Here is a 24,003-nt window from a genome sequence, read left to right on the forward strand (position 1 = left end):
GCAACCTTCTCCTTGCTTGGGCCTGGGTGAAGGCTGCTGCGTGGGCCGAGCAGGAAGCAGACTGAGGTGGCACGTGCCGCTCCCAGGAACCAATCATCCAGCTTTGAGAGCTAGGGGGAAGGTGGCAGGCGCCACTCGAATCTGATGCTCTCAGCTGCCCGGGCAAGCATGGCCGGCAGCTCCGGATCCCACTCAGACAACGCTGGCACTCCGGAGGGAGGCAACGCAGCCGAATCATCATTTCCAGAGGAATCAAGCCCGCCTTATGATGCTGTAAGCGACATGGCATCATCCACCGGAGCCTGAATGAAACACTGGGTCCCCGAGAGGAACCAGGCTCATCCGGAAGCTCCACGGCTTGCGATGAGAAGGGGGGCGTGGCCCGAGGAAGACTCGTCGGGTTATTCCACACCAAAACCCTCAGATCACCCTGGCCACCAGCCAAAGTATCCCCTCTCGAGGAGGAGATAGATTGGGGTGTGGCAGAGGGGACTCGGAGGTCATTGAGTCTTGATCTAAGCATCGTGATGGTCATGTTCCCAAAGTGAGAACATGACTCATCCACGAACGATACCTGACCGTGATTAAAGCCCAAACACGCGAGGCAGTGCTCGTGACCGTCAGGCGGATGGATCACATGCCCACAACCAGAAACACACGGGTGAGACATCTTTAAAAAGATGTGCCCGTGCAGTTCTTTCAGAAAAGAAAAACTCTTTCACCAGTGCTGAAGCTCCCAGGGGAGAAGCACGAGCCGCGTGCAAGCCACTGCACAGACCAGCAGCGGATTGTGAATCCGCTGAAACGTGCCGTCACACCAACACAGACTGAAGAGAGAGTTCGTTGCTTGCAGATGAAGGCGAAGAGAAGCACATAAACACTTCGGCTCCGAAGCAGAAACATCATGCGAGATTGCACTCACGGCTCCTTTTATACCCACGCGGTGGGGCGGAGTTCGCGATGCAAATTTATATTTATTTTTATACCATTGGCTCGTTTTCTAACCCCCAATTGTCAGTCTCTGACATAACTCGCAGTGACTGACTGAAAGGGAACCAAAGAAACATGTAGGCCTATAAATTTCATACATTAACAACAGTGAAGAACTGAAATTTACATTGTCTTTTTTTTGTCTTTTGTCATTGTCTTTGACTTTTGAATTGACTGTAAATGCTGTGTAAGAAGCCTGGATTTTTTTTGTATAACGAGAAGATTAATCTTTTTAAAACATATTTCATCCATCTATTGTCTTATGTTTTTAAAGAATTGGCTACTCATCATACATAGCCTTGCATATAAATCAGAAGCGACCTGAAAAAAAAACATCTGTTACTTTCGTTGACTAAAGACATCACTTTCAGACCTGCAACTAGCCCACTACCACAACAAATTGTTGAGATGGATGTGCAAAATCTACCCATTAAGCTTTCCTTAGGGGTGTCTTTAGACTCACTCTTTATTAATTCATACATTTTTAATAGTTTTAATAGTCACATATGACCTAAGGAACACAGGTTGGTGCAGTCTCTTAGAACAACACAACATTGGACTGTGTTTTATTAGCGTCTGTCTGCCGCTGAGAACAAATAGCACAGTTCGCTTTATTGAGGTCAGTGGGACACGTGACTGCCGCTGTCCAGTTGAATGCTCTGTTAAGTGTTGACTAGAGGAGCTTGACAATCGCACGATATGCATCTGCTATTAACGTAAATATCTCTCCCTGGATTAAAATATTTACTCTAGCCTCAGCGTGATCATGGGACAATGTGGTATTATTTCTTCGAAGACGGTTTTAGTCTTCCTAAATCTGATATTTTGGGTAAGTTGGCTGGAGTATAATAGCTGGAATACAGTGGTTAGCGGGCACTATGGCATAGCTCTGCAGGGATACACGAGCTACAGCGAATGAGCTGTTGTTTACGTTACATGTATAATCGACAGGCTTTTAATGGACAGAAAACTATTATGATTTTTGACTCAAATCATCATTAAAAGAAGCCAAGCGCTAAATTTCACCCGGCGAATTTCAATAGATCTGTCTATTTTGTCCTTTATGCGTCATGTTTGTATTTTCAATCTATCATTATTCCATTATATAAGATCCGCTAAATAAGACCCCCAGTTTCTGTGATGATTGTAATTGCAAGGAAAATCAAGACTGTATGTCTTTCTACAATATCATTGTATAGGGATTTATATGTAGCAGGGATAATTGCAGCACTTTTTTGTTTTTGTTTATTAATTCTGAAAATTAAAAAACTGTTCTTTGTCTTAAACATCTTTGAGATATCACTCATCACCTATTTCAATCATTTTTTAATCAAGTCTAATAATGAAACTTGAAGTACACAATTGTGACATTGTTGGTAAGCCTATATAATTGGTATATTATACAGTATATAGCCTATAATATAATATATAAATATGGTGGCTTGTGATGCATAACACTACAATTAGTTCATATTTGTCAATACACAACTTAAATACTATATATAATAAATGTGTAATAGTAATTGTGACATCATTTTAATAAAAATGTATCCACATTTTAGTTGGACCCTCACAGAGACAACTGATTCATTCAGACAGACCTAACAACGCAGGTTGTTTGTGATATTGCCTCTAAATCAGGCTCAAAAACAACAGATAACTTTTTTTTTGAAGAGATAACTGTATAAAATGATGCCTAATTTGATATACTGCAATTAAAATGACAATCAACAAAAATTACAAAAGAAAGATGTTTTAATCTCTCAAAACAGGTTTTTATAAAAATTGATTGTGTGCAATTTTAGAACCACTAACAATATTTTTGTTGCACCCTTCCCAGGCTGCCGCAGGTATACTGTGCTACATTGGGGCCTATGTTTTTATTACATATGATGATTATGATCATTTTTTTGAGGATATCTACACTTTCATCCCTGCCATGGTGATAATTGCTGTGGGCACGCTTCTTTTTGTCATTGGTTTCATTGGCTGCTGTGCCACCATTCGAGAAAGCCGCTGCGGCCTAGTCACGGTAAACTAGAGTCTGACACCCCTCAATTCAACATATATAGAGCAGCTTTTTATTCAGAAACTTTCCTGATTGTTCTTGATTTTTCTACAGTTCTCAGCAGTGCTGCTACTGGTCTTCGCTACAGAGGTGGTTGTAGTGGTGCTAGGGTATATTTACAGAGCCAAGGTAACTTGGAAATAATAAAATGACATGTGCATGTGGGTAGTTTGGCAGTATCATTGTTAAAACATATTTTCTTCTTCTCCCAAAGGTCGAGGCTGTGGTGAATCACTCTATTCAGAAAGTATATAATGAATATAAAGGCACCAACACAGACGCTCCAAGCAGGGCCATTGACTATGTGCAGCGACAAGTAACACCTTCAGTTCCTTTGCTTCTTTTTTTTCATAATTTTTCCACCAATTCTCTCTAAACCTCTCTTCTTACAATCGTTCACTTTTAGCTCCACTGTTGTGGCATTCATAACTACTCTGATTGGATGAACACTCACTGGTTTATTGAGTCCAAAAACAATAGCGTTCCAGTGAGCTGCTGCAAACCCACCATCAGTAATTGCACTGGGACGTTAATGCGACCAGGAGACCTTTACCCTGAGGTAACACCCTCACACACATTCTCCAAAAGTCCAAAACTATTAGGCTAAATGACTAATTTATTATAACTGAACTTCTTGTTACAGGGCTGTGAAGTTCTTGTAGTAAAGAAACTTAAGGACATTATGCTGTACGTCATATTGGCTGCATTAACATTCGCTGCTATACAGGTAATTTGCAGTTGAGGCCAACCATTGTCATACCATAGCAGTAAGTACAGGGAGTGTAAAATAATGGAAACACCACATGGAAAAAGTAACCTGGCTAATCAGGTTACAAATAAATAAATACGTGGACATGAAAGATTGATTCCAAATTATTTAATAATCTTACCTGAATATTATATTAAGACAAATAAAATGTACAAAACAATCAGCCTAGCAACAAGACGTCCTCTGAGGTAATTTTAAAAACAGTCTATACTGACGATAGATGGCGTCATTTGTTCTACATTTAAAATCATCTATATTTGGCAGATCCATTTGACCGTCGGACCCAATTGTTCGTGATACCAAGTCGAGCGGTTTGATATACAGCGAATACCCAAGTTGAATTTGTCACTTCTAAACGCTTTCCATTCAATCACAAGGACCTGAATTCATGTACACAATACTGATTCATGACCCAGGGAGCTGATTGAGATGCTCCCACAGAGTTCTGTTTATCTGGAACGCACCATCATATCAGAGTCTGTATTACTGAACAATCAGAATCGTATGGAAGCTTGTTTCTGCCATGGAATAAAAAATAAATAAGATAATTGCGACTTTTTATCTCACAATTCTAACTTTACTCCCTCGGAAATACAATTTTATATGTCACGATTCAGACTTTTGTTCCCCACAATTGTAAGATAAATTCGGACTTGCGAGAAAAAAAGTCGCAATTAAGTAAAAAACCTCACTCCTCTGATCTCAATAGTCTTTAGCCTCCTTGTTAGAGCGCCTGACTCTCATGCTGGAGACCCGGGTTCGAGACCCGCACGGAGCAGGGTGTGAAGGACCCGGGTGAGAGGGGTTACATGTGGTGGAAACAAGCTTCCATGCAGTAATCAGGAGAGCTGTGTAATAGCCTATCTGTTTGTTATAAAAACATGTTTATTTAGAGTTCATTGCAGAAATTCTCTATTTGTGTGTTCTTTGATCAAAACATCGTTGAACATATATGTATCCTTTTATGAACTATACTGCCTTGATGTTTACAGATAATACTTTCTCATAATCTTTTTTGTCATCATCCTCAATGTAAATGTATGTCTTGACCATAGTTTCCTGTTCTCTGCACAGATGCTTGGGCTGCTGTGTGCATGTGTGGTCCTCTGCCGCAGAGGTCATGACCCTGCCTATGAACTGCTTGTCAGCACGGGTATAGATGCCTGAGTACCTCATGGCATCATGGGAATGGCTGGTCCTCCCAGCCAGTGTACTGTACACGTTTAAACTAAATCAGGCTACCACTTTTCTACGCTAGTATTAAATCAATACCTTTGTTTGACAAAAGAAAAAAAGGGGGAAAAAATCAATTAAAGCTTTGACAGCTTGAATAGCCTCACACTGGTTTGATTGTGAAGTATTGGATTGTTCCTTTATTTACAGCACTACTGATATTTGCCAGAGTCTGATGAGCAGAAAATCATCATTCAGTTGTTTTGTAAACAATATTGTAAACATTTTACACTAATTGATTCCATGTGTCATGGTAATGTGATATTATGTTTTATTGCAAGTGTTTGTTAGGCCAAAGAAGCTTTAGACTGAAGTCACTGGTTGACATAGTTCAGATTTTTTCCCCTTCATTATTTACAGTATGTGTTGTAGAAGTTATGCTTTGTAGTTATAATGAAGAAGAAAGATTGTTATAAAGTTGTGTCATTTGAATTATTTTCAGACAACTTTCATTTCCTCTCATTCAGAGTTTGCATTCCTAGTGTGCATTTACCTTTAGAGAAATATAATGATAAAGCATCAAGCAGCAGCATTAAACTTGCAATTAAAACAAGGTTGCATAACAAAGTGCGAATTACACTTGCAGTCAAGTATTTGGCAGTAAAACAATCAAAAGTGTAGTCTAACATAATAATTGTGTATTTGTAAAATAGAATTGAGCTTTTGAAAATGCACTAAAATCTCTAATTTCAGTTTAAAATGAATTTTTTTTTTCTTGAAACTGTGCTTGGGACCAGGAAACATTTATTTGCTTGGCTAAAACCTGCGTTTACATGACTGAATAGTGAATAATGATGTAACTTAGAGTATATTATCTAAAAAAAAAATGGGGGAAGATTATTATGTATACAAAAACATACATGACTGTTTTGTAGCGTGTGAAAAGAACCTTTTAAAAGAACCTTTTAAACATCATTGTCTACTGTAAGAGTGACATAATGTCACTCTTACAAAGGGTAAAAAAAGGTCTCAGGTTACGACTGAAAGCCTATTCCCTGAGAATGGAACGAGACACTGCGTCGATGGCGCTTTGGTAACGCCCCTGCGTGATTGCGTCTGAAGCACGTATGTCAACTAGTCCATTGGCGAGAGTGAGCATCATGGGCGGGTGATGTCACATCCAGGAAAGGATAAAAGTACGTCCGATCTGACCGGCGTTAGCTTCGATATAGCCGAAGCAAGTCGATCACAGGGATGCAGGAAGTATGGCAGGGGGACGCAGCGTCTCATTCCCTTCTCAGGGAACTAGGGTTACAGTCGTAACCTGAGACGTTCCCTTTCGAGGGAACTCGCACTGCGTCAATGACGCTTTGGGAACGGTAATACCCAAATGCTGTACTTACAGTTGCCTGTATGAGAAACTGTTGGCAACTAAGTCATAAGCACCTGAGACCCTGGGGCAGCGTCCAGGTCCAGGCTATAAAACCTCACAAATGTGAGTGGGGAAGACCAGCCCGCTGCATCACACACCTCTTGTAGGGAAACCCCTGAAATTAAGGCTTTGGAGGCCGCCATACTCCTAGTAGAATGAGCTCTGACCACCAAAGGTGATGGCTGGCCAGAGAGCTCATAAGCAAGAGAAATAGCCTCGACTATCCACTTGCTGATTGTCTGCTTAGAAGCTGGAAGACATTTCTTATGTGATCCAAAACAGACAAACAGCTGATCTGATTTTCTCCACGGGGCAGCTCTGTGGACATACAGTAAGTGCTCCAGAGACCCTGAGCTGAGCGGCCTTCCATTACCACTCCCCAGCCAGCGAGGGAAGCATCTGTTGAGAGCGCAACTCGATGGCAAAGAGCTCCTAACACTGGACTCTGGGACAGGAACCAAGATTTCCTCCATATAACCAAGGCGCGGAGACACCGCCGTGTGATCTTGATCATACGAAGTGGGTTTTCCCTTGGGGAGAACCCTCTGGTCCTGAGCCACCACTGCAAAGGTCTCACGTACAGCAGACCAAAGGGTATCACATTGGACGCTGCTGCCATGAGGCCTAACAGTATCTCGAACTGTTTCACAGTGCGTGACTGGCCTAGCTTTAACTCTTTCGTGGCTTTGAGGATAGTAGCTACACAAGCGGGCGATAGGACGGCTCACATCGTGACTGAATCCCAGACCACACCAAGGAAAGTAGTTCACTCTACTGGAGAAAGCACACTCTTCTTGGCATTGAGCTTCAACCCCAATTTCTGCATGTGTGCGAGGACGACATCTCGATGCCGAACCACCAACTGCTCTGATTCCGCTAGAATCAGCCAGTCGTCGATATAGTTCAGAATGCGTATGCCCTGCAACCTGAGTGGGGCCAGAGCTGCATCTTCACTCTTCGTGAACGTGCGGGGGTGATAGAGCTAGACTGAATGGAAGCACCCGATATTGGTATTCTTTGCCCCCGAAAGAAAACCTCAGGAACTTCCTGTGCTGAGGGAGGATGGAGACATGGAAGTATGCATCTTTTAGATCTATCGTGACAAACCAGTCCTCGGACCTGATTTGAGTCACAATCTGTTTGAGTGTCAGCATCTTGAACTTGAGTTTTTTTTACTGTACGATTCAACTGACGAAGATCTAGTATAGGACGCAACCCCCCATTCTTTTTTGGAACAATGAAGTAGCGGCTGCAAAAACCCGATTCTCTGTCGGGTGAGTACACCGGCTCTATAGCTTCCTTCGCTAACACAGCTTTCACCTCTTGCTCCATTACTAGAGCCTGCTCGGGATGCACTAACGCTGGGTGGGCTTCCGACACCGGAGAGAGAGCGCTGGATCCCTCGGGTAAGGGAAGAGAAAGGGCTGAGCCCGTCTCTAACCCCGCCGAGAGATCCATTTGCGATCCCCAAGAATGCCTTCTCCGTGCTGCCTCAGGATCCATGAGGATCGCGAGCCTGGCCACTTTCCTCGAAAAGTGACAGGTGAGAGCGGAGTGGAAGCCTCTCACAATGCTGACAGTCAGCCCCCTCGAAGGCTGACATAGCATGCTCCGCTCCCAAACACATGACACATACATTGTGTGTATCCCCACCCATTAAATAACGCGGGCAGGGAGAAGCACACAACTTATAAATCTCTTTCGCCATAATATTGTTTTAAATGCTTGTGACAGACAACAATAAATAGACAGACAGTTTTTAGACAGTCAGACCGGATGTGCTTTTATCCTTTCCTGGACGTGACGTCACCCGCCCATGAAGCTCACTCTCGCCATTGGACTAGTTGACATATGTGCTTCAGATGCAATCATGCAGGGGCATTCCCAAAGTGTCATTGATGCAGCGTGAGTTCCCTCGAAAGGGAACAAAAGGGTCAAATAGCATTAAGATCAGCATATGACACACATTTAAATAAATTAAATAAATCACTGAATTTAAATTTATCCATTAAGTGATTGTTTTTTTAATACATTATATTGCTTATTAAAATTCAGAAAATGTGAAGGGATTTTTATTTTTTAAATGCTGTCTAAAATGTGATTTTTATCTATTGCACACAGTTCCTCTAAAAACCAATTGACAAAACAAATAGGCAATCTGGAAACACATGACTCAAGAAAATAGTTTTTTTTTTTTTTTTTTTTTTTTTTTTTTTTTTTTTTTACATTTTCGTCAAAATGACTTTTATTAGAATCAAAATGTCACAGCAGGAATAATAAAATTAACTTTGGCTTCTTGTGCATAAGGTGTGCACTAAGTGTTAAAAGGAAAAACTTTTTTACAATTTATTTTTCAGTGCTTTATATATATTTATTGTTAAGTATATTTTTTCAAAACAATTGATGCAATGATCTTCCAAATTATCTTTGTTTTAGATACTGGACTAGTACTAGTACTACTTTGCAAAACTATGAAAAGCATATAGCTTCTAAAAGTACAGCAAATCTATAACAAATATAAACTTACTAAATGTATAGTTTGAAAACAAATGCATGTTTCAAAGTGATGTATCATCCAGTGTTTTTCAATTTAAACAAGTTATAAACTTACAGCATATATAAGACGTACAGAATGCAAATAAAGGAGCATAAGCATTACTTCAACATAACTTTTAGACATTATGTTGTGCTAATTCACGTTATTTTTAAGTTAAATAAAGGGCTAATTTTTATTTATAATTTCTTCATTTGTTTTTATCTGGTGCTCTTCCCATCGCCTCTGGAAAAAAACACACAAAATACATTATTTCAATATATATTCTACTGCATTATATGAATAAAGTAGCATATAATAATGTTAACTTTATATGTAATGGGTCTGCCAAGCATAAATGTGTGTGTGTCTTCAAATATACATTTTAATTTTATTTATAATATTTGTTATGGAATAAAAAATTTAAACAAAAAAATTGCTGTCATGAATATGAGCAATGTATTGATTGAAACGCAAATATATGCTTTGGTTCTTACCCTTCTCTTTAATAACATATAAAGTTGAGTTTCTCCGTACAGTCTCTGTTCTCCCAACTTTTAGCTTTCAGGTTTCGAGATCCACAGTATTGGGCATTGGCAGGGCATACTGGCAGCTGAACCAAATTTCCCAGAGATTCCCAACTCACCCAGAACCAGGAACCTGACAAGAAGCGCAAACCTGTCCACATACTGGGGGTTTGAGTGACTGCAGTCTTGTTTTGGGCTTGAAGGAGATGTAAACTGGTTGGCAGACAGGCCAAGTCAGAGTGTTCAGTTCTGCAGTGTTCTAATGCTTCCTCCCAGCTCTTGTTTTCTGTTACCAGAATCAGTTCAGGCTCCCACTTGTAACAGAAAAAATGCTTATTTTGATTACATCCGAAGTCCATCAATTCACCATCTGAACTCTTGGTACAAAAGTCAGTGTTTGTGTTATCTGGTTGACCACCTTTCCATTTCTGATAAGTTTCTTCACTTCCATCACTCCACACCCATTCACTGTCAGCAGAGGGCTTGCTCAGACCAACCCAGCTCTCTGTGCTCAAATGATCCCTCGCATCGTTTTTGAACCTGGCAAGTTCCTCTTCACTGTCTATGGTGGATAGGTCGGCATAATTCTCTCTGCAAAACTTTTGAGCATCGCTCCAAGACAATTTGTTATCAATAAAAATGTGTTTCCTGATCAATGTTAAAGTCAGCTCACAATGAGCTGAGAGGAAAAGAGCAACCCAGACAATCTTCATCTTTTCTGTGGAAACGCAGTCAGTAAATGCAGTCGTAAGGCAGACTTGGTCAATATAAATGCCAATTTCCTAAATTTGTTATTCAGCAATGTATGCAAATATTCACTTAGTCAAATGTCACAAATGCAGAAGACTGTAATGACTAATCTCACACTATGAGCTCAGAAAAATCTTTATTATGATGTCAGGTGCCTTTACACAGCAATTGAATTATCAGGTCACAGAATTTAAAACATTAGTTCTACTGAAATATAAACAAAGGAAAAAAGGAAAGGGAGAGAGAGAGAGAGAGAGAGAGAGAAACTGACCAAAAACTTTATATAACAGCAGTTGTGGCAATAATGGTAATCCATATTTTAAAAGATAGGACAAGCACATAATGGAATGCGACTTAAAATCATGTAAAATAAATTATTTCAAGTACACTATAATTAAAACTACACTATTAACCACCTGGGCCCAGTTGTTCAAAAAGTTGAATGTGGATCATAATTAGATAGAAAAATCATGTTTTTCCTCCCATTTCATTTTTTCATCACCATGTCCCTTAATGCCTCCAAGGGTCTGATTGTTTAAAGGAATTTGAAAATTATATTTTTGTTAGTTTATGTTGTTTTCTTTTTCTTCATATAAAAAAAACTTAAAGTGACCCACACTGACACTTCTACCTGTTGTACTTTAATAGCTGCAAATACTGTGAAATGTAACCCCATTTGGAGCACCAGTAATACAGATTGTGTAATCTAATCTGATTTCAGATTCCTTCTTTCCTTTGAACAACCTATTTTCAGGATTTGATCCAATCCAGTAGCCGAGATCCGATCAGATTACTTTTGAACAACTGGGCCCTGGAGCAACATGGGATTAAAGGGTTAGTTTACGCAAAAATGAACATTATGTATACACAAGAGCAGACGTTGTTGCGTGATCGGACATTGGAGATTAATATTTTGTAAATAAATGGTTTTTTTTTGCACAAACAAAGCACTTGCGAATAAATAATGCAATTTATGTTAAACTACTGGAGTCACATAGATAACTTTAATGATGTCTTTACTACTTTTCTGAGGCTTGAAAGTGGTAGTTGCGTAGGCTGTCAATAGAGGGACAGAAAGCTCTCAGATTTCATTAAAAAAGATTATTTGTTTTCCGATGATGAAAGAAAGTCTTACAGGTTTGAAAAGAGATGAAGGTGAGCCATTAATGACAGAATTTTCATTTTTGGGTGAACTAACCCTTTGTGTTAGTGTCTTATTTAGAGTCACAGTGGTGAAAGCTGAACTGAAACCAACTAATCCACTACAACACACCACATTAAATGTAATAGAAATAAGATATACTTGATTCATACAGTTCACTTAATCCCCAAGCAACTTTGAAGGTGCCTACATTTATACGTAGGTCACATACACACACATACACACACTGAAAACAAACCTAATGCAAAACGCATGTAAAAGTACAGGGACAAATGGAAAATGTCTGACCTCATCTTCTGACTCTTTCACTGCAGAGAATGCCTTGTTGACAGCTATTATTTATTGAATTCAGGTGTTTCGATCAGACCCATTGCCACAGGTGATCAAGCACATAGCCACGCAGTCTGCATTTACAAACATTTGTGAAAAAATGGGTCGTTCTGAAGCGCTCAGTGAATTCAAGCATGGGGCCACCTTTGCAAAAAGTCAATTAACTGTGGTGGTTTTATTGAAAAGTGGAAGCATTTAAGAACAGCCACAAAGAGGAAGACCACATAACGTCAGTGGGATCACCGAGTGCTGAGGGTTAGTATAAGTCACCAACGCTCTGCTGATTCCATAGCCGAAGAGTTCTAAACTTCCACTGGCATTCATATATAAACAAAAACCATGCGACGGGAGCCATGGCTGAGCAGCTGCATGCAAGCCTCACATCACCAAGTACAATGCCAAGCGTCGAATGGAGTGGTGTAAAGCACAGGGGTTGGGCTTGGCCCCTTACTTCCAGTAAAGGGAAATCTTAATGCTTCACCATACCAAGATATTTTGGACAGTGCTATGCTTCCAGCTTTGTGGAAACAGTTTGGGGCCCTTTTCATTTCCAGCATGACTGTGCCCCAGTGTACAAAGCAAGATCCATAAAGATATGGTAAAATGAGTTTGATGTGGAAAAACTTGACTTGTCCGCAGAGAGCCCAACCCCAAACACCTTTGGGATGAACTAGAATGGAGATTGCGAGCCAGGCCTTCTCGTCCAACAACAGTGCCTGACCTCAAATATAACTAATATGAAAGATACTGTACATTACCTGAAAACAAGTCTCAAAGGTTTTATGTGTCAAATGTGCAACAATATAGCAAACTGAAGTACTGAAAAGTACATTTTTATTTATTTTTTAATGATTAAAATAGTAAATGAGCAAAAAAAGTGATGTTAACCTACCAAAACTTATTTTCCTCTTTTCTGTGGGCTTATCTTTGATTTGCCATTCCTGGGTAGAAAACAACTCTTCTCCTAAAACTAGGCAACCAAAAAAAAAAAAAAAAAAAAAAAACTACTATTAAAAGTCAGAGATCATAATTCCGTTATATTCACTGCATAATGGCTACATGGTTTTTAAAATAATCAACTGTCAGTGAAAGGAAATATGCAATGAAACAAAAAGGATTTTTTGATATGTATGCAAAGTTTGAGTAACAATGTATGTCTTGTGTTAAGGCACAGTATTAAGAGTGGTATTCACAAACTGCCACATCCAAAACGTATGTCAGCTTCAGGCATGAAAACAGGTCAGGGGTAAAAAAGGTGAGAAGGATGCGGCATATACCCCCCCCCCCACCACCACCACCACCAAAAATGTAATGAGTGAGCAACGCGTAAGAGTTAATACGAACAGATGAAATTCTAACTTATTAATAGAATTGAACTATACTCCACAGTGATGAATGCCCCCCCAACCCTGTAAGCTGCATTGGCATAGTATTACCAGTATTTGTCACAGGATTTTTGGATCACTGTGATGAGTGGACCTTTGCCACTCTAGGGGGGTTCGGGGGCATGCTCCCCCGTAAGAAAATTTTGTGATTTTTAATGTTAAATTCATCAATCTGGTGCAAATTAAACAAAGAAAATTTCAAAACTCCTTTAGTTACAGTGTCTGTCTACATTACTGCTACAATAATAGTTATAATATTAATCCCATGATAGTAATAGCCATATATTGTAAAACAAATGCACTGAAAAATAGAGGAAACTTTAATAGTTTTGTACTAATTTCTATACTTGAAAGAGTATATTTCTATACTTCACATTAAAGATGTGATTGGGCTAGCCCAGTGGAAATCAAGAAAAGAACCAATGGGCCGCTGATCTACGCGTTTCTTCGGGTTTCAGAGAAAAAAAAAACTATTTACTACTACTATTTATCACGCATTAAAAATGCCCCAAACCAGTCGTCTGTAAGATAATCTGAAACAAGGACTGGTACCGTTGTCCTGCTTCACTTCACAGATGCTGAGTGAAAGGAGAATTATAGAATGAAAGGATACTCATTTATATGACACTTTATTCATCAGGAGAACAGCTCGTTCCGCGCGTCATACGTCGTTTCAGTTTCGGTTTTGGTTTTCAATCGATCAAGTTTTTTCACGTTCTCTCTATAAACCACCCCTTTCAATCCAATCGAAATTATTTGTAATAGAAGTTTTTAACGGGTTATGTACTTGTTATTAATGTTTTTATGAAATATCTCTAGTGAATGCATTATCATATCACCGTATTATTTACCGCCATGCGAGCCACAAATTAAAGCTTGGCGAGCCGCATGAGGCTCGCGAGCCGCGCAATGAATAACAATGCACTAACTGTTGTTCCTGCTCGCTCAGCGCTCACGGCGCCCGCGCCCGCTCGCGATATCATCTCGCCCACTTCTATGTCAAAATAATAACATTGGCAACATCGCTGTCTGTATCTGACAGGACAGTTAACATTGTAAACTAACTTACCTCAGGCTTGCTTTCCGACGTGCGGTTCTTTGTTCGGCAGTGTGTGTCCAGTTGTCAGACTCGCGGTGTAAAAGACTTTGAAAACATTTCTGCCCTAACGTTACTCTGACTCGTATTGGCTGTCATGTTTCGGCATTAGGAATGACAATTGTTTTTTAAAGCTGCGAAGTTTATGGTAACTTTATAGGGGATAAAAATGCTGGCCTCGGCCTCGACCCAACCCCCCCCCCCCCCACCCCCATAAATATTTTCTCATCGGATCTGCACAAATCACGTAGGTGACCCTTTTAGGTTTTTTTAAAACGGCGAATTTCGCCGAAAGGTGAGGAGTTTTCATGCCTGCAGCTTTAACATATATAAACTGAGGGGTTAAGCATTTGTGATAATGAGGTCAGACATTTTACTGTCAAATGTAATGTATCCATGTTTTGCATGTCTATTGCACTCTTAAGATCTCAAGTAATTTTCATCTTGTGTAAAATGTTTGCATGAATCTGTCTGCTCAGTTTGGAGGACCAAACCTAAAATAAATAAATGATTCAATGGGGTGTTTTAATTTAAATTTACACAGTTTAGTCCTAACATCAATCCATTATCCAAACCACTCTGAAGAAAGAAAGAAAACTTGATTATTTGTTGATATGGTGGGTTTGGGCAGTTATTGCATTAATGAGTATTTATACTGTCAAACCAAAAATTATTCAGACACCAGATATCATTTTTGATATTTTTTAACTAGTGGGTGCAGGACACTATAGTTAATTTATGTAAGTGAGGGTAGCAAAATAAAGTAAACTGTGACATATTTTACCCAAAAATTATTCATACAGTGGACTACCAAAAATGATTCAGACACTTTGACCTAAATGAATACACATTTTGGTTTGACTGTATGTACCAACTATTTTGGGACTTTTTCCACTAGTGGTCCCCAACTCACATTTTTCTAATCTTATGTAGTTTTGGTCTCTTATATTAAATGTGCTGCTGTTTATATTCCATATTTTGGGTAATTTTATTCCATATTAGCAGTTGGGTAACACAAAAAAACTACCAACAAAGTGACCCAATAGGCTCAAACCAATGTTTGCACATCTCTCATCTCATGATACTTCAGTTGAATGTCTTTATGCTTTGCTAAAGCATATAGGTTTTGCGTGTTTTGAGTGGACTTGAATGTAAATTAGGGCACATATTTATTTTGAATGGATTACTATGCTGTATACCAGACAAATAGGCCATGATAAACTATAGTAATTACGTAACAAAATTGTTTATACAAATTTTATACATATATTACAGTATACATATATATAAAAAAAACTTTAGAATTCATAATTCTAAAACAATACAAATATTTGTATTATACAACTTCTGACTATAAACTATAAAAGCTAGATTAAACCTCATGTAGAATAGAATCATTATACAAACGGCTGCAGAATAACTTCCATTATTCAAAATATCATTTTTTTATGCCTGTGAAGAAAGCTAATATCTTTCATATTTCTAGTACACGTAAATGTATTCATTCTACATCAACTTGTAGGCTGAAATAATTTGCAGAGAATCTTAGTAAAATTTGCTAAATTCTATTTGATAGGATTACATTCAGGGTGAGTGGCAGCAAGATGTGTACTCTGCGGTGAGATTTTGGTCAAGTACGTTCCAGGGACCAGCCCAGATATTCCATCCCTCCACGCTCTCCACCACCCATCCTCGCCTTGCTCAGTTATTGTGACAACTTGTCCTTTACTGACAGACAGCTCGTCATCCTCCTAGAAAGGGCAGGGAATGGAGTACACAACTCTGTTTATCAGTCTGTAAGGCCTATAAACTTTGTTTATAAACCTATAAAGCTTTTTTACTTTTTAAACTTTTCAACAAGGATGTCAGGCAAACTGTGTTGGTTAAAATTACACTTATCAGGTTTTTTTTTTACACATTACACGTTTTATTTACTTCCTCTAAATCAAATTTCTCTAAATCAAACACTAAGTATTACTAGTAACAACAAATACTTGAACAAGTTTGTATCTCTGGGATAAAAACTACATTGATACTGTATTTATTTACCTGAGCTTTAAAATCATATAACACCATGTACTTTTCCTCAGTTCCTCCTCCCCTTTGTTGAGCCGGTGTATATGTTCCACCCAAATTACTACCAGCTTCAGAGCAGCCTGTGATGTAAGGACAGCGACGCTCAATGCTCCACATTCAACTACTTAACTTCACTAAAATTCATTGTGAATTTAGTTTAATGCTCTTTGCATATTGTCATGTCTTAAAGCATAAACTATAAGTTTAAGACTTCAGAGAAGCAATACTGACCACTAGAAGGTATCCTTGGAAGCAGGACAGATAATCTGTAGAGAGTTCAGATATGAAAGAGTTTCACGATCAAGTTTCAAAGAACAAAAATGTCTTAAAGTCCCCCTGTGGTGAAATCATGTTTTTAATGTTGTTTATGTCTATGTGATGTATTTAATGTGCTTAACAAACCATGTGCAAATTCATAAATCAGCACCATTGCTGAGTATTTTCTCCTTAAAACTGCAGTGAACCAAAGACTTAAAGTCTTAAAAACACGGTTTGAAATCGCTAGTTTTTCCCGACATCAAAAACTACCTTGTAACCAATCACGTCAACGTACCGGCAGGCTTTAGTATATCATTAACAGCGAACCAGTAGGGGAGTCTCGAGGGTCTCGAGATAATAACATAATGACATAATAATGCCAATATTATCTCAATATTTTTTTGTTGATATGAAAAATTGGGTAGATTTAGCAGTATAGCGGGTCTACGATGTATATTACGATGTTATGATGAACCATATGCCCTTCTCCACTGACATTCTGAGTTCTACAAAGCGTTTCTGATTATTGTTAGAAGGCAGACTGAGATGGCGAACGGGAACATTGTTTGTGTAACATTAGCAACACATTAGTAGCTGTTTAATAACATAGTCAAGCAAAAGGCTAATCATATTAGTTACCGTCATGTATCCAACATTGTAAAGAGCGATACCATTGTGCAGTGTCTACCTCAGTAAGTTGGCCGAGTAAATCTGTGAGCGGGCGCGAGTGAGAGGAGGAGGGGCTAATTAGCATATTCATGGTGCCACATAAACTAAATGAAGCAAGGGTGTCGAGTTACATTCAAGCTACTTTTTTCCACAGGAAAAAAAACTTTAAATGTAATTTTAGTGATCAAAGATGAGTTTTAAGGGGGGTAAAATTGACTACAGGGGGACTTTAACTCATTCTTAATTATTCAGACATTCACCTGTTCGTTTCAACCCTCCCGACTCCTCCATTGGTGTCCACGTCAGAGTAACACTGAAACTCAATGGGAGCTGAAGAGAGATGGAGGAGTGACTGTCAATTTATGTAGCATTTCTTAAAAGCATCGCATCATCCTATGTCAACTCTTCAAAAAGACAGCTGATACATTTCTGAAGAAAATCATGATAAATGTGATGAATTTACCTGGGGGGCGACTTCCAGTCTTTTTCATCTTAATGAAAAAGTTGTTGTCAGTGATGATGTCGCACTGCTCAAGAATCTTCCTTACTTCCTCATAGCACTACAAAAGAAAAGAGTTAAAATTGTACATGTAAACAGCATTTAGCTAGGCTTTTAATTATAAAGATATACAAAGGAGGAAATTTACATCATCGTCCCGGACACACTGAATCGAAAGCAGATTGCAATGATCCCATAACACACAGCGCAAGATATTAATGCGCTCAGACTCCTGCTGCTGAAACACCTAGAAGGTGACACAAAAATGACAAAACATATTGTTCCTTTTGTAAAATGTTGGATGTAACTTCCTTTTAAAACACACTCAGAATTTTTTTTTGGCAATGACACTTTTTTGACTCATTTAAATCTTTGTTCTACATCAGTAAACTTCAACGGCGGAGTGCTATGACTGCTTATCACATGCCTATGAGATTGTGTTATATCTTACTTAGTCATCACCCTAAAGAAATCATGAAGTTTTGCTTATTTCTGAATACACTCCTTCTGCTTACATGTTTCTGTATACACTGTCTTTACCTCACATGCACTCCTGTATGTGCTCTCCCAGTCCTGGGAAGTTTTCTCTAGTTGATCAACATTCCATTTGTATTGCTTTTCTGAACCAGCAAAGGAAATAAAATGAAGTCAGCTCTTCATTATCATTAACATGTCACAAATAGCTACTGCTTCACTTACAAAGTTTGGACATTTCCAGATATATTTCAAGCTCTCATATCTACATCACTGTTCAAAAGTTTGGGCTCAGAAAGATTTTTTTTTAAATAAGAAATGGATACTTTTATTTAATTTTTAATTTTATACTTTCTAAGAATCCCCAAAAATGTGTCATGGTTTCCACAAAAATATTAAGCATTTTTAAAATAATAAGAAATGGATCTTGAACACCAAATAGACATATTAGACTGATTTTTGAAGGATCATGTACTTTCATCAACACTTACGCTTTCAAACATATTAATGTTCATGTTAACAAACATACACAGACATTACATTGCATTTATCTTCCTTCTGCCAGCAGGATTAGTACAACAGAGAAGTTTGTTAGCACGAACCTGCCAGGTTGGCTGCTTGCCTGCATAATCTGGCCCTGTTCATCACCTACAACATAGTACAACATAGATTGATAAATAGCCAAATTCAGTATTTGGACCTTAGTCTAAGTTTACACATTAGCAGTATCTGTAACATAAAACTGTCAAAACTGTTCACTCAAAGATTCTATTCTAAAGAAATGAAAGTGTTGCACTGACTGATGGTATTAAAGTTTCTTTCAACACTGAGGTGGAATGATGCCCAGTCAGACTGAAACAAGTTTGCATTGCTTTAATCCTCATTTTGGCCTTACTGTGACCACAAACCTGCCATAGGTAATTTTTCACAACTGCCCAAAATTCCAGAATTAAAACGAACAGTTCTCTTTAGGAAGTGTGTGTAAAATACAAAGTCCCCCTGTAGTCAATAATTGTATCCCTTTAAAGGAACACTCCACCGTTTTTTCATATTAAACTATGTTATTCCCTTAACTAAGACGCGTTCATACATACCTCTCTTGCCTCAGTGCGTGCACTCAATCGCTCTGGCGCGCGGCGACACTTTGATAGCACTTAGCTTAGCCCAGTTCATTCATTAGGGACACCTCCACGTTTTCCCTATTTAAATACAGTTACACGAGTAGTTACACGACCAAGTATGGTGACACAAAATAACTATAATCTATGTCGGAATAGCACTGGGAGCACTTCGACTCTGTGCAGTAAAAAGTCACTCCTGAAAAATCCTCTCCCCCTCTCCCTCTCACTTCTGTCATTAGAACCAATGTGACTTTTTACTGCGGCGAGTCAAAGTGCTCCCAGTGCTATTCCGCCATACATTATAGTTATCCTTTTTACCCGCTTAGAAAAGCGGCACGTTTTATTTTGTGTCACCATACTTGGTTGTGTAACTACTCATGTAACTGTATTTAAATAGGGAAAACGTGCAGGTGTTTGGTCGCTCCTAGCTTCATCTCTGTCTGGTCCCTAATGAATGAACTGGGCTAAGCTAAGTGCTATCAAAGTGTCGCCGCGCGCCAGAGTGATTGAGTGCACGCACTGAGGCGAGAGAGGTATGTATCAACTCGTCTTAGTTAAGGGATTAACATAGTTTAATATGAAAAAATGGTGGAGTGTTCCTTTAAACGCATCTTTGATCACCAAAAATTTTGTGAAAAAAAAAAAGAATTTCGCTGATTGGCCTTACGGTTCAAAAGTTATTAGCAAAATAAAAGTGAAACTTTGGACAGGTGGTGGCGCTAGAGGGAATGACTTAGAAACACCAAAATTGGTGTATTTAATGTTGAGACGGTCCTCTATCAGAATGTCAAACCAAAACAACTTTCCCGCAATCGGTTCTATGGGCTGCCATAGAATCCCAGAGCGGAATAATAATAATAATAATAAATATAGCTGCAAGCAGCAATTATCGGGGCCAAGCGCAAGCAGATGACAGGATATGCCAACATGGCTGAAGGTGTCAGACCAACTGCAACAATGAGCAATTAAATACATTTAAAGAGGATTTTAGGTGAAATGGCTGAAAAAATAATATAAAAAGTCATTTAAAATAGTTAAATGTCGGTTTCGAAAGTTTTTTTTCTTGAGAAAATAAATGTGTCATGCCTTAAAATAGCTTGAATGTAACTCTACACTCTTGCTTCACTTAGTATGAGCCCACAAATGAGCCCAGCCTCCACTCAATCGCACCAGCTCGGAGAAGCACGGGCTGAGGTTAACGCTGCACAATGGTATTGCTCTTTACAACGTTGGACACATGATGACAGTAATTAATATGATTAGCTTTTTGGTTGACTACATTATCAAACAGCTAATAATGTGTTGCTAATGTTACACAAACCATGTTCACGTTCGCCATCTCAGTCTGCCTTCTTACAATCATTAGAAACGCTTTGAAGAACTCAGAATGTTGGTGGAGAAAGGCACATAGTTCATCATAACATTGTAATATACATCATATACATAATTTAGCTATATTGCTAAATGTACACTATTTTACATATCAACAGAAAAATATACCAGGGCAGGACCTGGCTTCTCTTGAGACTCCCCTGCTTCAGAGAATAGTTAATGATATGCTAAAGCCCGCTGGTACATTGACGTGATTGGTTACAAGGTAGTTTGTGAGGTAAGAAACACAGGCGACTGCGTTTTTTAAACTGACTATGGTTCACTGCAGTTTTAAGGGTTTGTCTTGAAGCATATTAAAAACACCACATAGACATATAAACAACATTAAATTTCACCACAGGGGTCTTTAACTTAGTGTATTTTTAGTGTATAAAAAGTTATAGTATGTGTTAAATGTTTACGCCCTCACACCTTTTCTGACTGCCGGTGGGTGGAGGCGTTCACGTTTGTCTTCTTCCCCACTGCTTGCTCAGCTTCATCAGCCTCCTTAAACCTCTGCTCATATAACCTTTTTGACTGTATAGGACATACAGTAAAGAGAATAGATTCAAAGTGAGTAAAAGTGCAAGATAATCGAGAACAGGGAGGGGGGGTATAGAGCTCTTTATGTGTGTCTAAAACGTATCTCACTATCTGTGGTGTTTCTGTGGTTGTACAGCACAGGAAGTTCAAGTCTTATTATATCCAGAGACAGCATGCATACCTTACCTATAAACCAACCAACCTATTCTCTGTTTCTAATCTCTTTTACTTTCCTATCTCTCTCACTACACATTTCTTGGTGGTCAAAATAAATGTTTGAGTTAGTCTTCAAACCCTAAGCCAATGAACAAACCCTGCATTTATCTAATGTGTGCTGTCTAATCATGTCCAAATACATTCTGCAAATATAGTCACTGCAATCATGTTTCTTCTTTCAGTTTCTAACTCTCTTCCTCTTTTGGCTGATACTGAATTTTATGTGGACCCTGAGAATGATGTTTCACTTACGCCCCGAACTACTAATGACAGTCATTTCTAAAATGGGAAACAAGAGGACCTAGGGTTGGAAAATAGATACTTGTTTTAATCTCATTTACAGTACTTACCTCCATGGTCTTCTTGTGCAACACCATTTTAGGCTTCTGAAGTTTTTCAATAATCTCTTCAAGCTAATTAGGACAGAAAATAGATACAAGTTATTATCATTATTCATTAATTAATTGGTGTTCACTCCTTACAAAATACAACAAATGGTGTCTAAGTTTATTTAAGTGATAATTTACAGTGTTTATGTGCTCAGAAAGGAAAGTGCCAGCTTCCTTCCTCTATACTGAATAACCACAGCAACAACCATGGAAACATATCTTAAGTGCTGGGCTGTGTGCATAATTTGTCTTGATCATTTGATTTATTTATTTTTGACCTTTTTTCTCTGTTCCCTCTGGTGTTCTCGAAACACCTCTATTTTGAGAACTTCCTCCTTTATCCTTTCAGACAGTTGGATGTGCAGGTTTCCTGCCTTCTCAATCTCTAGAAGACAATGTAACTCAAGTTGAGGACTCTAGCATTCAAGTATTTTTCTAGGTGCGAGGCAAAAAGGAACTGCATCACGTCACATACCTGCTTTTAACTTGTCAAACGATGCCTTTAATGTTCTGAGTATAAAAAACAGATAGTGAAATGAGTTACATAATACACACATTTCAGGCCTACCTTTGAATTTTATTTTAAAATAAGGTAGGAATAGTTAATTTATTCAGAAGTGGCATTCACTAAATCAACACGTCATTTGAATAAGTTTGCATGATATTCACAGACCAACTGACCCAATCTCGGTTTGACCTTCTGCCTTCCGAGCAATCGCCACCAGATCTCGTCCATACTTCTCCTCCGCCAGTCCTCTGTGAAGTAGAGCAGAAGTCACACACAGACATTTATAGAGACACACAGACTTAATTACCTCATTTTCCATACCTCATTTTCAACAGGTCTTCTACGTCTTTGCACATATGCCTGCCATCATGTAACCTCTGCAATATGGCATCATAACCCGACTGATCCATAAAATCTGTACCCTAAAAAGACACCAAACATGCAACCTAATGACATGCAGTGGGGAACTGTTAAAACAAGTAAACAATTAAATATGAAAATGTTCTTGAATAGGACTTTGCAAGATTATAGTTTTAAATTTAACTGCTCTTAAAACTTGACGTTAATAAAAGGAAATAGGCCTACACCCTATAAAACAGGTGCAAGTTTTATTAGAGTGGAAATTTGTACTAGTTCAATTCAGAAAACACACCAAAAAACACATTATTCGTGAAATAGAAATATAGGAAGTTGTATTTCCCGTAGTGAGAATTTTTACTTAATAAGTGTGAGAGGCTTACTATAAACAATAACTTACCCAAAAGGCATCGCAGAACAGTAAAGCCATCTTGAATGTTTAGTCCTCAGAAGACGTCTCCTGAACACCCACCGGCAAACCCCGCTGAGACAGATTACATTAAAGTTGCTGTAAAAGTTGAAGAGACACGCTTCAGAGGCACAGTCAAATGAAAAGTTTGAAACGAGGAAGAAACTGCGTGGCGGTTTCAGCTGGTCAACTTTGATCTCTTGACGTCTATGCTCTTTGAAAGAGGAAGAATAATGTTGATGTCACTGTTTTAAACGGTTCAGCACGCAATTTCTACAGAGATGACAATGAAATTGGCTTAACGATAAAACGAACTGATAAGATAGGCCTACAGTTAGTTCAAACAGTCTATGTTTACGATTTTATTTCAACAGTGCACATTTGTTAAGGGATTTAGGTAGATATTTTTCATATATAGTTAGGACGATAAGGAACAAAGCAAAACAAGCTTAAATCGGTATAAAGCGGCAGTAAAAAAAATCGCCAATGTAAACAAAAATCTGTGCTCTCGTCTCTTTTCCATTATCACTGTCCTGGCTGGCTGCCTGGCTCTCCTTTTTCTGGGCGAAGATTGCTATAACACACTTAAGCCAAAAGAGGGAGACACAACCCTCCAAATCTGAAAGAGTGTAGGCTAGTGTGGGGTACTTCAGATCAGACTTCACCTGGCTGGCTCAACAATGAGAAACCGATCAAGTGTCTGGGTGAGCAAGCATCACACTTTGGGATGAATATAGGCCTACAGTGTGAAAATCTAAACAGCCTCTTTGCAAAGAGGAGGTCCTAAAAGCATGCCTTGTCTGTCCTAAAAGCATGTCTTGTCTGTGCGCACGTGCAACAAGATGTAGGCATCGTGTGTTGTTGATGATGATAATGCAAGTAACACTTACAGGTTTGA

At 38.7% G+C, this 24,003-nt stretch overlaps 2 protein-coding genes across 2 annotated transcripts; one reads left to right on the top strand and one right to left on the bottom strand.

Moving 5' to 3' along the window:
- The first annotated feature begins 1,586 nt into the window (after nucleotides 1–1,586).
- tspan3b (tetraspanin 3b) lies at nucleotides 1,587–5,490 on the top strand. Its single transcript, XM_081352137.1, has 7 exons — nucleotides 1,587–1,819; nucleotides 2,831–3,022; nucleotides 3,113–3,187; nucleotides 3,273–3,374; nucleotides 3,465–3,617; nucleotides 3,702–3,785; nucleotides 4,902–5,490. The coding sequence occupies exons 1-7, from the start codon at nucleotides 1,757–1,759 to the stop codon at nucleotides 4,992–4,994; spliced, it is 762 nt and encodes a 253-aa protein (XP_081208263.1). The 5' UTR covers nucleotides 1,587–1,756; the 3' UTR covers nucleotides 4,995–5,490.
- A 9,692-nt stretch (nucleotides 5,491–15,182) lies between these two features.
- Nucleotides 15,183–23,671, bottom strand: pstpip1b (proline-serine-threonine phosphatase interacting protein 1b). Its single transcript, XM_081356327.1, has 15 exons — nucleotides 23,097–23,671; nucleotides 22,661–22,761; nucleotides 22,513–22,587; nucleotides 22,307–22,341; nucleotides 22,110–22,216; nucleotides 21,793–21,855; nucleotides 21,116–21,220; nucleotides 18,794–18,839; nucleotides 18,258–18,337; nucleotides 17,866–17,964; nucleotides 17,682–17,778; nucleotides 17,479–17,548; nucleotides 16,523–16,557; nucleotides 16,265–16,371; nucleotides 15,183–15,966 (listed from the first exon to the last, which is right to left on the bottom strand). The coding sequence occupies exons 1-15, from the start codon at nucleotides 23,124–23,126 to the stop codon at nucleotides 15,781–15,783; spliced, it is 1,236 nt and encodes a 411-aa protein (XP_081212453.1). The 5' UTR covers nucleotides 23,127–23,671; the 3' UTR covers nucleotides 15,183–15,780.
- Nucleotides 23,672–24,003: the final 332 nt, after the last annotated feature.

Source organism: Scardinius erythrophthalmus (assembly GCF_964197995.2).
Source record: "Scardinius erythrophthalmus genome assembly, chromosome: 2".
Lineage (NCBI taxonomy): Eukaryota > Metazoa > Chordata > Actinopteri > Cypriniformes > Leuciscidae > Scardinius > Scardinius erythrophthalmus.

Excerpts from the sequence above, each read along its gene's own strand:
- tspan3b (XM_081352137.1), top strand. The coding sequence starts at position 1,757 with ATGGGACAATGTGGTATTATTTCTTCGAAGACGGTTTTAGTCTTCCTA. Across the intron at positions 1,820-2,830 it reads TCCTAAATCTGATATTTTGG|GCTGCCGCAGGTATACTGTG; the intron begins GTAAGTTGGCTG and ends CACCCTTCCCAG. Across the intron at positions 3,188-3,272 it reads GGTATATTTACAGAGCCAAG|GTCGAGGCTGTGGTGAATCA; the intron begins GTAACTTGGAAA and ends CTTCTCCCAAAG.
- pstpip1b (XM_081356327.1), bottom strand. The coding sequence starts at position 23,126 with ATGGCTTTACTGTTCTGCGATGCCTTTTGG. Across the intron at positions 18,840-21,115 it reads CCCACCGGCAGTCAGAAAAG|GTGATGAACAGGGCCAGATT; the intron begins GTGTGAGGGCGT and ends ACTATGTTGTAG. Across the intron at positions 18,338-18,793 it reads GCAAGCAGCCAACCTGGCAG|AAAAGCAATACAAATGGAAT; the intron begins GTTCGTGCTAAC and ends TTGCTGGTTCAG.